The sequence below is a fragment of the Drosophila sechellia genome, chromosome 4 (genome assembly GCF_004382195.2).
Source record: "Drosophila sechellia strain sech25 chromosome 4, ASM438219v1, whole genome shotgun sequence".
Classification (NCBI taxonomy): Eukaryota; Metazoa; Arthropoda; class Insecta; order Diptera; family Drosophilidae; genus Drosophila; species Drosophila sechellia.
The window spans coordinates 649,575-663,692 of NC_045953.1; the positions used below are offsets into that span (position 1 = coordinate 649,575).

Here is a 14,118-nt window from a genome sequence, read left to right on the forward strand (position 1 = left end):
ACAGGCTGCAAATTAGATAATAACATTAGACGACTTTGTCCCTTAATGCTACCGACACTCGACTTCAGTCGTTACTGAAAATTTTTATTTTCCATAAACATATGCATAGTTGTTGTAATACATATTTATTAATGTGTAATTTACCAAATGAGTTTGCATGCGCACATATACACTGTAGAGAATTTTTCACGTTTCCCAAGGAAAGCTATGGGAGCCAGAGTCAAAACACTTTACTTAAATAGGAAGGTTTGCAAACCATCAAGCAGCATGCCATTTTTTTTTTTTTTTGACATCATACATATATATGTTGGATGTTTTTTTATATTGGTTAAATTTAAACTTACATATCGAAGTTATATCTATGAACGATGAAGAAAAATAAATCTACAGGCATACAAAATTCTAAGTCCATTCGTCTATCAGTCGATCCACTTTTGTATTCCTCACAACATGGTCTTGCTTTTCATACATACTTAGTATCATATAATTTGAAGCTTTTGGGTGTGTGTGTCTTGAGTCACAGAATGCGATAGTCAATGGCCAATGACCAATGGAACTGGTAATTGATCTTTTAATCATCAACAATGGAATAAACAAGAGATATATAATCAAAGTCAGCTTCTCTGCCTGATGGCCTGCTTTGACTTTGAAGAGCTTGGTTTTGGCTAGTTTGTCGCCATGTTGAATTGGTGCTATTAGTTAAGTTAGAAGCGCTAGACTGGCCGCTAGCTAAATTGTTTGCACTACTCTTTGAACCAGAACTATTTGCAGTACCTGCCCCATTTATGGAATTACCACTCGCTGTACAACTAACTATAGAACCTGTACTAGAGTTAGCAGTACCGCCAGAGGAATTTGAGACAGAGCCACTAGAACCAACCAGATTCGAATTTGCTACAGTGGTAATCGTGTTGTTGCTGCTGCTGCCCCCCCCGGCGGCACTGTTGTTGCCGGTACTGTTGCCATTGTTGCCGCTGATGGCACCGCTCGCGCTGCCGTTTCCGTTTCCGCTACTGTTTCCGGACTGACAAGCTCCAGAGCCACTGTTTGCATTATTGGCTGAAGTGCCTACGCCTCCGACGTTCCCCCCACTAGTTCCACAAGAGCTTGTAGAGGAAGGAGTTTGTGGTAAGTGCTGCATAATGCTTTGCACCTCGGTCTCGCTGGGAGATTCAGCAAATATTGTGGTGTTGGCGAGGACACAGTTGTTTAACGCCATTTGCGCCTTGTTCGCCTCCTCACGAGTAGTATATTTACATAAGGCAATTCCTTGGTTCAAATACGGGTGAAAGCTGACAAGGGGCCCATGCTGCATACACAGTGTACGCAAAGTAGGACCATCAATCTGAAAAAAAGTAATGACATGAAAATATAATAATAATGATAATGCAACTATCGAAGAATTCACTACATAATATACAATATATAGATTTTGAAATAAACACTACGGATTTAATAAGTACATTGTTTCTAAATTTTAATTCATTTATATTTACTTAAAGATTAGAAACATTTACTTCGACCTGTTACACATTTTTCAACGAATTTTGTATACTCATCCACAAGTTTCGGGATAACAATGCTTTCTTTGCATGTTGATAAGTATATATTCTTACCATGTTGATAAGTATATAGGCACTCCATTGAAACAAATGTTTGGCTATATATGAATAATTTTTTTGACTCACATTATTTTTATAAAACGAACTAAAGTTGAAGTTATAAGTAAACAAATAAGCTGCCAAGGGCTTTCTCTCGACTAAGGTGACAATGATTTTACAGTAGATGGATGAGAGATAACAATTTTATTAGATTTTTTTTATCGTAGCTATAAAGGAAAGGGACTTTTAGTAAAGTGTGCATGTGTTAGGGAGGCATAATGTGGGCATTTGAGAGGTTGTTATGCCTGGCGCTGGAGTTGAAGTTAGAATAATATACAAGTGGTGTTTTTGGACTCTAATTTATAATGTTTCGTTGCCTACTATTGAGGTATTGACATCCATACATATGTTTATTATTTGGTCTATTGTTTTGAGATATTTAATAGGTTTTTTTAATGTTTAAAAAAAGGCTTCCTCTAAGGGTTGTGTAAAGGGTTGTGTGAGTTTGTTATAAAGTTTACTTGACTGGAGTTCATATTCTCTTGTCACAAAGTTTTTCTTTGAAATCCATTTATTATGTTGCATGTTGGTGCTCATGATGCTGTTCTGATAGCAAAACTTTCAATATGAAGGATATAAATGGGAAACTGTTTGCTACCATCCATTAAAGTCGTCGATAACTTCCATTTAGTTTTTGATGCTTATTTAACAAAGACAAGATAAAGAAAGGTGTTGTGGGTTGAGTAGAGGGTTTGAATTTGTCGTTAAAGATAATGCGTCCGAACGATCTATAAATTTGGCTATATTGTTGCCTCTTAAGTTCGTCCTGGGGGAGCCCCACAATAGCTGTCAGCTATTAAAAGCAAGTTTGTTCGGGAAATATCGTTTAGCGGTTGTTTGATATCACTACTATGTCAGAGTTCAATAGGTGTTGCGAATAAGAAATAGGCTTGTGCGCCAGGATGGCTGAGCCTACTGCTGCAGCTGCAGTAGATTTTAAACTGACCGGTATGGGAAGGAATAATGTATCCCATACATTATTTAGAAATTATAAATTATATGGATTTAATGTATTAATAAAAATTTTACGTTTAAAGTTATTACTTTGTTGCTTATATATTCATATTAATACTAAAAAAAACTGTGTAAAATATAAAGAGTTGAATTCGTAGCACACAATAGTCGAGTGCCCCTACTATATGATACCCGTTACTAAACATTTTTCCAATATTTTTCTGCTATATCGATAGAAACAATAATATAAGAAAATTTTAACGTATGACTAATTAAAATAGTTGTTGGACTAGCTAAGGGAACACCTTACAAATATACAACATTAGTAACTTTGTATGGTCAGCAAAGTTTACAATTTGAACATACCTGTGCTGTTAGATTTTTTAAAAGCAACCAACTGGAGCCCCAAGTAGTGTTACCACCTGTCCAATTAGTGTTTGTGGGTTGAACACTGCCACTTCGAGGCTGTAACCATCCATTCGCACCTCCGGTAATAGTTGTTGGCGTTGATGTATTACAATTTGCAGATTTATTTGAATTGGCAGTCAATCCTGGCGGGGGACCTCGAGACGATGATTTATTTAGCGGACTTGTCCAAAGCTCCGAAGTGGCGGTGCATTGTTGACTATTGTCAGACCAACTGTGACTGTATTAAAATATTATCGATTCAGATATTTGTGATTTTATATTTAGACATTCGAACATTACCTCGGATAATTTTGGTTTGGATTAAAACTCCATGTAGACGACGATAAACTTAGTGGCGGTAAATCAGTCGGTGAGTTTTTACCGGTATTGGCAAATATGTCAGCATCTTTTGGCGTCGAATTAATAGACAATGGAGATCTAGCAACGCTTCCTGGTGTAATGCTGGGATCATCTTCTATGCTTTTGATCTGTGAACCCTTAAAATCAAACTTCTGCTTGGATATGTTTACATTTTATATAAATTAACAGTTTTACCTTCCATGGCTTGCCTGGCTCAAACTCTTGGACCAGATCAGTGTAAGCAGTTGCTGCTGAAGTTGGCTGAGCAACTGACCAGTCTTTATTCTCGTTATCAGATGATGGATCAGGCCAACCGTCACCAATACTGCGTCCAGTTGACCATGTACTATAGAATCCGATGATCACATTAGATTTATGTTATGTTATTGAGCTTGATATTGGCTTAAAATAAAAAGCTTACAAGCTGTTTTACATTTTGGCACGATAAGTATTAAATATTCAACGGGCAAACTAGTTACTGAAACTAGATTTGCCACTGTGAAACAAAATATGTGGTCGGCACACTCGTTCGACAAGCTAGCCTTTATGCGTTTTTTCCTCTTTTCACTGAACAAAATCCTTAAAAAATTATTTTTCACTTTTCTTGCCCAGCACCACCGTTTTGCCGCGGGGTATACAATTATATACGGAACTGTCAGTTATCTTTTGGCTCGGTCTGTCTGCTTGATCTTTGGTTGACCGATCCAACTTTCAGATACCCGTTACTCAGCTAGTGTGAATGCGAACGCGAAATTTCATAACTCTTCTGGGATATCGATAGATATTGGGGAATAAGATGAGAAAATATTTCAAAATTGTTCAAAAGTGTTGGCGTGGCAGTTTTGGGCGGTTTTAGCGCGTTAGAGTGGACGTGGCAATATAATATATGGTTAATATGGTGAGAAACAATTTAGTAATTTAGTAGTTTTTACAAGTAAATATAGGAATATAAAGTCCCACGAACTATATCATTGTTTTGTTAAATTTTTTAAACCGCATAATTACAATAGCAACCTGTCACAAAGAAAAGCTTAGTATGCCTTTGAAAGTCTATGGTTGGCATCATTCCCAAAGTTAGAATATATCTTTTCAGATCTGTTTGGTAGGCGTATTAACTAAGAAGCATAAAGGTGAAGCTATCTAATTATTCTTACCTATCGTTTTGAAGACCCAATGAGCTTATGTTGCTTGTGTTGGCCGTCAAATTTTGTTTAGTTGCACCTGGGGCACGAGAAAATTCCGTACTGTCAGAGTTGATCTCCTTATCTAATACTGGAAGCTTCCACTGATTTAATCGGGATTGTTGATTGGACGCTCCTTGATATCCACTTGGCTGAAAGTGTTTTAGTGATTTGTTAAGACATCCCTATAACCACATAAATTTGATAAACTGAATTTGTGCGGTTTGGTGTTTATATTCAAATTCGAAAGACACAGTAGCTCCAGAGACGTCATTAAGTCTAGATGGAACTATTTGCTGATTACTTACAAGCGGAAAATCTCTTTATATTTTTTTTTTATTTAAACCAGAGGTGCTCAAAGCATAGCAAACTCAATATACAAATAAAAACAAATAATTGGAAGCTACCGTTTTCCTTATTTGAACATTTATAGATGATTAAAAAGGTTACAAACCTAAATAATAAAAATTAAGCGAAGAATTTATTTGTGACACTTGAAAGCAAATTGCTTCGCTAGCAGAAGCGACTTAAGAGATAAGTTATTAAAAGCGTTAAAAAATGTGGCAATAAAAGCTGGTACAAAAATGATCTAGTCTTCTAAATTTCCGATCCGGACAAGAATAAATTTCTTTTGTTTTTACTAAATTTAATTGTTATTAATTAGTTTTATTGCCAATTTTTTAAATTGCTGAAAATAATTCGTAGACGGAAACCACTACAAAAAGTAAGTCGATATAGGAAACAAGATTCCAGATTTACGACTTGAGATTTTTTTACCTTATTAATATTGAGCTCAGAAAAATTGCCTTGCAAATTATTTATTGCATCGTGACCTCTTAAATAGTCGTTGCCTGAGTTACTTAGATGAACAGAAGAAAGTTGCTGCTGTTGGGGCTGTTGTTGTTGTGAAGTTGGTTGCATATTCTGCTGTTTTACGTACACAGCCTGTTGTGCATTTATCTGGTTCTGTAAATTCTGGATTTGCAGCTTGTATTTAGATATAGCCACATTCACTGCCATTGGATTTGCATTTCCCCCGCGGGCGAGGGATTGCTGCGCAGCCTGGAGATGCTGAAAGAACACATTTTAAATTCAATAACGGCTGATATTTTTCTTTTAAACTAATGTAATTGTTTTTAAGGTAACCATGTGTTTGGGGATTTATTTGATTGCACTTCGCAATGTCTTTTACAAAACTTTTCTTTAGATTATCATCAAATTTAAAAATAATAATGTCTAATCAGATGAATCTTTGACGATGTCATTTTTAATATTATTATGTTTAACTATATTTACTACCCAAAAACATCACAAAAATGTCCCTGTGTTATTATTATTTTAATAAATTACATTGGAGGGATCAAACAATTTTTGTTGATTACAATGCTTCAGGCACTGTATTCCGAAATCTGTGCATCGCAACCAACAAATACTTTTTGGGTCCCATTAGGACAGTTTTTCATGTTACAGTTTTTTTCCGGTCGAATATACTAGTTTTAATTCCGTAACATGAACTGCCTTTTGATTTTGATAATTACCTTAATATTGCTAAGAAGTTGGTTTAAAAGATTAAGGGTTGTTTGAGTTAGCGGTTGAGTCAATATCTGACTTGATATAAAACCACTATGAATGGCCAACTGAATTTGCTGACCAAGCATTCGAATTTGCTGACCAGACGGTTGGTTGTTTGTATTTGCTGCTATATTTACAGAGGCTGCTCCTGCCACTGCTGCGTTAGATGTGTTCTGCCCAAATCCGACAGATACGGCTGAGGAATTACCAACTGCTTGCGGTCCAACAGCAACACCATGTTGGCCTTGATTTAAATACTTTTGCACCTGTAAAGCTGTCATGTTTGCATTGTTGTTACCACCTCCCGAACCAGCGGTACCTCCCATGTTATTCATAAGGTTATTCTGCAAAACAAAGAAAGGTTAAAATATCATCGGTCTTTAAATTTAAAAGTTTTTACTCGAAGGTGCGGAACAGGCGAATAGTTCGACTATGAAATACCACACCTAGATTAAGAACGTAAAAAAATTGAAATCGATTGTTTTCAAAAGTTTTATTGTACGTTTTTTCGAGAGGATACGAATCTCAAAGTCCATATTCCAAGTAGTCTCAGTTTTTAGTTTGTACGGACGGTGGTGGACGATAAAAAATAAGAAATTTATTGTTAAATTAAATTTCGTTTTGACCGCTACGTTTTTCTTTAATTTTTTTTTTTTTAAATGTATTAATCTTACTTAATTAAGCAATAGTTTTATTAAATATCCCTAATAACATCGTAAGCCAAAAATTTATAGTAAACAAAATGAAACTAAGTAATTTTTTTTAATAGGGATTTTTGTATATCGTTTATTTTCCAAAAAGAGATTTTAAATATTTTTTCCATACAATTAAAAGGAAAAGTAAAAAAATTTCAAAGGGGAGAGAACGCTTTTGTGGGGCGGACGGACACGGATAGAAGGACTCGGACAGTGATAATGAATACACACTCCACAGAGTCGCGGATCCTCTCACTGCCCCGCAACTTACTTTTCTAATAATCTACTATACCCTTTGACTATGCGAGTAAGAGGTATAATTATAAATATAAATTAATAAATGTAAATGAATTACAAATACTATGCTTACAGCTTGATTCATACTCACGCTCGTAAGCGTTACTAGCACACGCACTTTCTAAATCTTCACGGTTATAAAAGGGGAATACATATTGTTTTAAAATGTCCAAGAGTCAAACGAGGCGAATACCGGAACTACGGCAAATAAAAGCCAAAGGACGAATTAATTTCTTAAATGTGGGTTTCTGAACCAACGATAAAACCAACAACAATTCTGACAGCTGTCGCAACAAAAAAAAAAAGAACAAACAAGAAACCTTTCAGTAGATTTGATTCACAAAATATTTTAAACAAACTTTCCATATTATAGTCAAGTACATACAACTTTCTATTAAAATTACTGCCAAATGTGCCACCTGTTTGAAGGGACCGCCGTTAATTAAGAATTTGTGTGCCCACTAGAACGAGGGCGCGTTTTTAATACATAATTTATTGATAACAAATATACATTTTCAGATATTGTTATCATTAGGCGAAAAAACTTCATTATGCTTAGTTCCACGATACTTACATGAGGAAAGGACATGGAAGGTTGTCCACTGTTGACCGGGTAACGGCCAGCAAATCCACCGCTGCTTGTTGAACTAGTGTGGTCGGCATAAGATCCAAGAGACTCATCATGTCGACGCCAACCATCCATTGATAAGGATGAGTTGGCACGGAGCATATCGGCTGCCTCTTCGATGTTCATATTGGCAATCACTAATGCCCGCTCTACATCTTCCTTTTTAAAGCCGTTCTCGACAAGGATCCTGTATTGCTTGCTTTGCTTAATGATCTCCGCGTTAATAACGTTCACCATTCCCACGTTAAGTCCCGCTAGTTTTTGTTGTTGTTGAGATTTTCCAATAATCCCCCCGTGCGTGTTCCACTCAGATCCTAGATCAACCCCATCCACCACGCCTGCAGCAGTGCTCCAACCTGATGAAGCACTATTAGCTGGCGGTTTGCTCTGCTTATTGCCCCAACTAACTCCAACAGGGGCCGGGTCGCTCCAAGAGTTTTGTGCCAAGGTTGAGTTGGACTTGTCATCAACCCAATTGTTGCTGGTTACACTGCCACCGCTGGGGGCGCCGACATTAACGCTATGAGTGTCATCTCCCCAAGTAGTGACAGCAGCAACATTATTTCTGCCGCCTACGTTGCCCGAATGCACCCACATAGCGCCTCCGTCTGGTTTGTGTTGTACGCCGCCCACAGATGGAATCCGAGCTTGAGGCCCAACTACACTGCTTATAGGATTACTTGGATTGGCTCCCACTGGAACATTGCTATTTCCAACGCCGGCTATTCCTATACCTCCCGTTTGGCTTTGGCCACGCATGAGATGACTACTACGACCAATCGAATCAGTCATGTCTTTCCAGTGACCGCTTGCAGCGGGAACACGAGTTTGCTGACCCCACAACGATGTACCATCATCGTAATTAGGAATACTGCGACGCTGAGGCGGTGGCGATGGTTCTTCCCATCCACTTATCTGTTTCGACATGTCTTTGGGACCACTTACACCAACGCTTACCGGTTGAGCAGGCCCCCACTGTGTTGGCATATTGGCCGATACTGTACCAGGACCGGGGCCTCCAGGACCGATGCCCGTGCCAGATGTTCCGACATTGGTACTGGCAGTTGCTACATTTTGACCAACCATTTTGTTGATACCTTGCAACTGGTTATGGGACATTTGTGGATGATGGCCCCACATTTCAGAGGTCCCATTAAGACGACCAGATATTCCACGGGGATCTCCTCGAATAGGGTCACGCGGATCGATCATGCGAATGTCTCGTGGATCGCTCGAAGTTGCTCCAGAACCGTTACCGCCGCGATGTTCAACATTTCGAATATCCATTGAGCCACCGACTCCCAAAGGGCGTATTTCACGAGGGTCTCCCCAACCGTTACCAGCGTTGCTTGAGTTTCCGCTACTACCTGTTGCGACTCCAGACGTTCCAGTTATATTGCTTGACCCGTTACCTCCTAAAATAACAATAGAAATATTTAGAATAGGTAATTCCCCAGATAAGGCTCCAACTTCAATTATTCATGTATTGTTAGTTAAATTTTGGTGGAAAAGCTAGAGCCTTCAACTGATCGTTTGCGCTTTACTTAATTAATTCTCTTAGATATTAGGCCTACCAGTTGATCCAAGTCCGACGCCAACGACCCCTTGTCCCCACTGAGGTCCGCCAGACGAAACGACACCGCCTGGACCGACATTAACTCCGGCTTGATTTACTCCCACTGCAGCTCCGGATCCCGTGTTGCTAACAGATCCTCCAGTCCATACACTACTACTATCGGCGCCATCGTCGTCCTCACCCCATGTTCCGCCTAGGTTGGAGGATGGTGTATGACCCCACGACGGCTTTGGAACTTGCTGTGCGGTCGGCTGACCTCCGTTTCTCAAATTGGACTCCCAAAGATCAGTACCATTGTTAATGCTTGGCTTCCACATTGGAGGACCGGGTGCATCTTTATTGGCTGGTTCTGGCGAACTGGGAACTTCCCAATTTGTATCCTGGTTAACATGCTGACAGCCCCAGCCATCTTGGGAAAAAAGGGCTTCACGCATAGTGCTCAAGTGTTCTAACTGATTGTCAGCTTCAAAAGTAGCATTCCTTACTATTCCAACATCCACTTGATCTTTAACTTCATTATCATAAGCATTTATGGCAATTTTTAAGAATTATTTAATTTAATCGAAAATAATTGACCTAATCTGAATCCTTGTTCTTTCCGTGTTCTGTATAAATATAGAAAACATTTATTATTATTATATTACAAAATATGAATTCTAAATTAAATTGCTGTCAGTTTTATTTAAAGTAAATATGTACACAGGATAAATAAACTTAATCACAGTGATACGTTAATGATTTATAAACATTATTCGTAGAGTAAAATGGTATACTAGATCCGTTCAAAAGTATGTTACAGGTAAAGGCAGCGTTTCCGACATGCCGGGATATATAGAAGCTAGACAGTTGAAAATAGGCATGGAGATTCTAGTGACGCCTACGTTTTTTTTCTATTGTTGGTTTTTACTAATAAAATTTTAAATTTTTGATAAACTTTTCATTGGCCAAATGAAATTAATAAAAAAGAAATCAATATCTTCTTAACAGACTTTTAACTGATGTTATGGTATTCTGAAGGAGAAATCATAAAAAATTAACCATTATAATCGTTTTAAAAAGTCTGAAGACATACATATGAGTATATAAGAGTGGCAGTAATTTGACAGGAGTTACACATATATACTTAGTATGTACATATAAAATTATAAAACTGAAATATGGCCTGCTGCCCAACCGGCAGTATCCCCACACGCACATTAACGACAAATTCACGTGTGAAAAACGAATGCATGCCAAAAAAATAAAAATTAAATTCACAGCACTGTAATGGTGTATAAATATACATATGCATATGTATACAAGTAAAACGAATTTGTCAACTCTAGGCAGGCAGCCATCATTGACGGAAGCACCCTATTTTATGTCTACCTTTCCTAATTTCGCACTTGCAATTAGGCTCAAACAAACATAGAATTTGAAGTGTATTTACACAACCAGTATTTATGCCAATACTTAAAAGACTAATTCGATAGATATATAAATATATATACATATGAATACATTTTCAGTACGCTAGTGCATATGTGGAGAAGTCATTGTACAATACTTAGTATATTCGCGTGTCTTTTTTGTACCCTATGTGTAGAAAATACAAGCGAAAAGCTGAGAACATCACAAACTGGAGATCTAACTAACCTACCAAACAGAAATTAGAAATTAATATCTATTGCCAGCAGCTGCGTTTATTGTAAAATTAAACACTTGTGTATACGCCAACAGTTCACCGAATATTTGCAACAATTTTTGCCTTTACCGAACGAGAAGTTGATTTTCTCTATATATGTAAATATATATAGATATATGTGTATTTTTGTGTATGTATGCATGCCAAGCCACTTTGACGATTCCACAAAGTGTGTATGTGTGTAAAACATACACACATTCGACAATCAATTATAGTTTTTCATATTTCACAAAATAAACTGGGATTAATAACAATCTTGGATGCGAAAACTGACTAGTCTCACAATAAATATATTTCGATGTAATTGAATATAAATTTCTGCGCACGTTCGACGATGGGGACGGCAGTTACTAGTGTATTAAATAAACCCATACAGATATTCTTGCTTGCAATATTGCCACCTAGTCAAAATTTTAAGACGGAGTGGAAAGGTTTGTGGAGTATAAAGACTAATGCATATATAATGTTTACTTTATTTTTAATTTAACTATGACTTAATTTTAACAGTTGCTGCGGAAAACCTCAAGGCAAATGCAACACATTTATGTTCCCAAATGCTTTGTCATTATGTAAAAGATTTAAAGCGTGGCAACTCTTTACTGGAACATATGTACATATAAACGTTTTCCAATGCACGATACACAAGCGAACAGAATTTATTCTGCACTGATACACACATGCGTATGTCCGAAACTAATCGCTTGGGTTTTTGCGACCATTTAGGTTATGCACACTTAGGTTATGTCAGAAAGTTTCGCTTTTGATCGTATTGAGTCCGCATTCAACATTATTATTGAGCTACATTATAATACCAACGCATAAGATTATACTTCGTACATTCTACCCGTGGTGGGCTGTTGGAAATCTTTTTGTTTTAATGACAGCGCTTGTTTTCGGATGAGTACGCACACAAAAACATTCACTACTCGTGCTAATTCATTTTAACACACACGATTTAAATAAAAAGTAACAATACGATGCTCTCACTCGCACTTCGCCTGGATCACGACACTCTTCTAGGTAGTTGACCGATATTTCCTTAAACCAATCGATATTAATCAATCTTAGGTAATACCCAGCTTACACAATTTCCTAAAATGAGTGCTGTGACCCGTTCGCACCGAAGAAAAATGTCAAGCACAACAGAAGGAATAATTCATAAAAATAAAATTCATAAAAATAATTCAAATCAGAGCTGTTTTCAAAAACGCTCTAACTTATACAACTCTCGGCCATTTCTAACATTCAAAGGAAATTTCGGACATTGAAACAATACAGTGAGATAACAAGCATCTATAAACGTTAAAGCCTTATTGAAGCGAGAAATGAAACAGGTTTGGGAAATCCGAATAAATGTGATCACTTCGGAAATGAAAATTAGACAGGTCCGAGGTGTGATTATTTTGGCAGATTTAAAATTAACTTTAAATAACTGAAACGCACATAGTTTGCAAAACAATCGTGCAAGCTACTAGGTACGACCGAGCAGCAATTTTCCGTTTTTGTAAAAGACTGAAGTTAAAGAATGAAAACTATTCATTTAATAATATATTACTTATTTTATTAAATCTATGTTAAAAAAAGACACCTTTATAAAATTATGCTTATATAAAGTGCAAAGTTTGGACTTATGGCCGATCAACATTAATATGTACGTTTTGGTGTGTTTGCCTTGAAGTCAAATGAAATTATGTTTTAAAGAAACTGCTCTCCTTCGACTATCTATGAGATTTATATAGGTTTTACCAATTACTGAGAAAATCGAAACCCTTAGGCATTTTTAGTTCAGGGGATAACAGTTTTGTATTTTCGTCATGACGTACATCTTTAAATTCGTTTTCATAATCAGACAAGTTGTTTGATACGCTGTTTTTCGATCCACATTTAAAGAGTAGTTGCATTTTCTCATTAGATTCAATACATTCGTCAATATAAACATTTTGGGTTTTTGAGAAGTTTTCAAGAATGGAAATCTTTTTTTCCGTTGTGTTAACGTCGATCTTATCATTAGAATTAAGGTGGATAATTGGCATTTTTGTATTGCTTGAATCTTTTGTCCTCAATTTTAAAGGAATGGATTTTTTTACGCCAGTGGGAGTTTCGACAAGGCAGATATCATCAAATTCTTTTAATACTATGTTTATTTGTGATTTGGTTCGATAAGAAAATGGAAACGAATGTTCATCTTGAAAATCTCCACTGTTATCATCGCGTAATATTTTTAAACCAACGTTTTGATAATTATATGTGTGTAAATCTTGGCCGTTATATAAATATACAATGTCTCTGAAACAAAATTTACGGTAATCATTTTTAGTAACATCATTATTTTCGTGCGGATCTTGTGCCGCATAGTTTTCTTTAGTTCTATGACAGTACTTAGAAAATATAACAGGATCAATTAAGTGGTTATTTAATATTTTGTCCTGTTCGTTTAAAGTCAATTTAAGCCAAGCGTCTTGACTGTGTGTTGATTTAACTTTATTGAGATCGCAGGTAATTTTTTGGGAAATTGAATTAAGACGTGAGAAGTACGACTGAGCCCCATCGTGTGTTGTCATCTTTGTTCTGAAAGTAAATGTGGTTTGCTGGTTTACATTGGTTTGACACTAAGCAGCCACTTTTTTGGTGACGGCCAAAATTGCTCTCTTTCCACTCGCTTACGCCGAGAGCGTACAAAATTTAAAAATAGAATTAATTATTGTGTAATATATATACACTACTTTTATTTGTGCACATAATGCTTAACAATAAATTTTTTTAAACACATTTGTTTTTTATTTTTAAAAATATTTCAAAAAATTTAATGCGTATTTTACAAATATTAAAACAAAAGATTAGAATGTGCCTTTAGTTTTCCAAAGAATGAAAAATTTAAGTAATAAAAATTAAAAAAAAAAAAACATGAAAACAGTTTGTTGCAAAAGTCATATCTTGAGCCACGAAGTGCGGACACAAGCATTCAACAATCATGGCCTTATTAATTCACATCGCAAGCTGAATACTCTTATGACAAATATTCTAATATAAAGTCATTTGTGAAATTTATTTTCGTATATTATGTACATAGATTCGGTTATTACTATTTCTAAGCTTTATTTA

General features: G+C 36.4%; 1 protein-coding gene and 1 long non-coding RNA gene across 5 annotated transcripts; one reads left to right on the forward strand and one right to left on the reverse strand.

Moving 5' to 3' along the window:
* Positions 1-63: 63 nt before the first annotated feature.
* LOC6619476 (protein Gawky) lies at positions 64-11,982 on the reverse strand. Of its 4 annotated transcripts, none has more exons than XM_032723832.1 (10): positions 11,854-11,982; positions 9,331-9,937; positions 7,703-9,171; positions 6,103-6,480; positions 5,342-5,635; positions 4,538-4,716; positions 3,579-3,729; positions 3,324-3,511; positions 2,982-3,261; positions 64-1,345 (listed from the first exon to the last, which is right to left on the reverse strand). In XM_032723832.1, exons 2-10 carry the CDS (start codon positions 9,764-9,766, stop codon positions 572-574), a joined length of 4,149 nt encoding a protein of 1,382 aa, XP_032579723.1. In that variant the 5' UTR covers positions 9,767-9,937; positions 11,854-11,982; the 3' UTR covers positions 64-571. The 4 variants fall into 4 exon arrangements, with proteins under 4 accessions (XP_032579723.1, XP_002043691.1, XP_032579721.1 ...); XM_002043655.2 differs by having other exon boundaries at positions 3,324-3,520; XM_032723830.1 differs by lacking the exon at positions 11,854-11,982 and adding an exon at positions 10,968-11,360 and having other exon boundaries at positions 3,324-3,520.
* A 24-nt stretch (positions 11,983-12,006) lies between these two features.
* LOC116801918 lies at positions 12,007-12,714 on the forward strand. The gene is made up of 2 exons (XR_004362280.1): positions 12,007-12,036; positions 12,096-12,714. It is a non-coding gene; the product is annotated as an uncharacterized LOC116801918 (long non-coding RNA).
* The last annotated feature ends 1,404 nt before the right edge of the window (positions 12,715-14,118 follow it).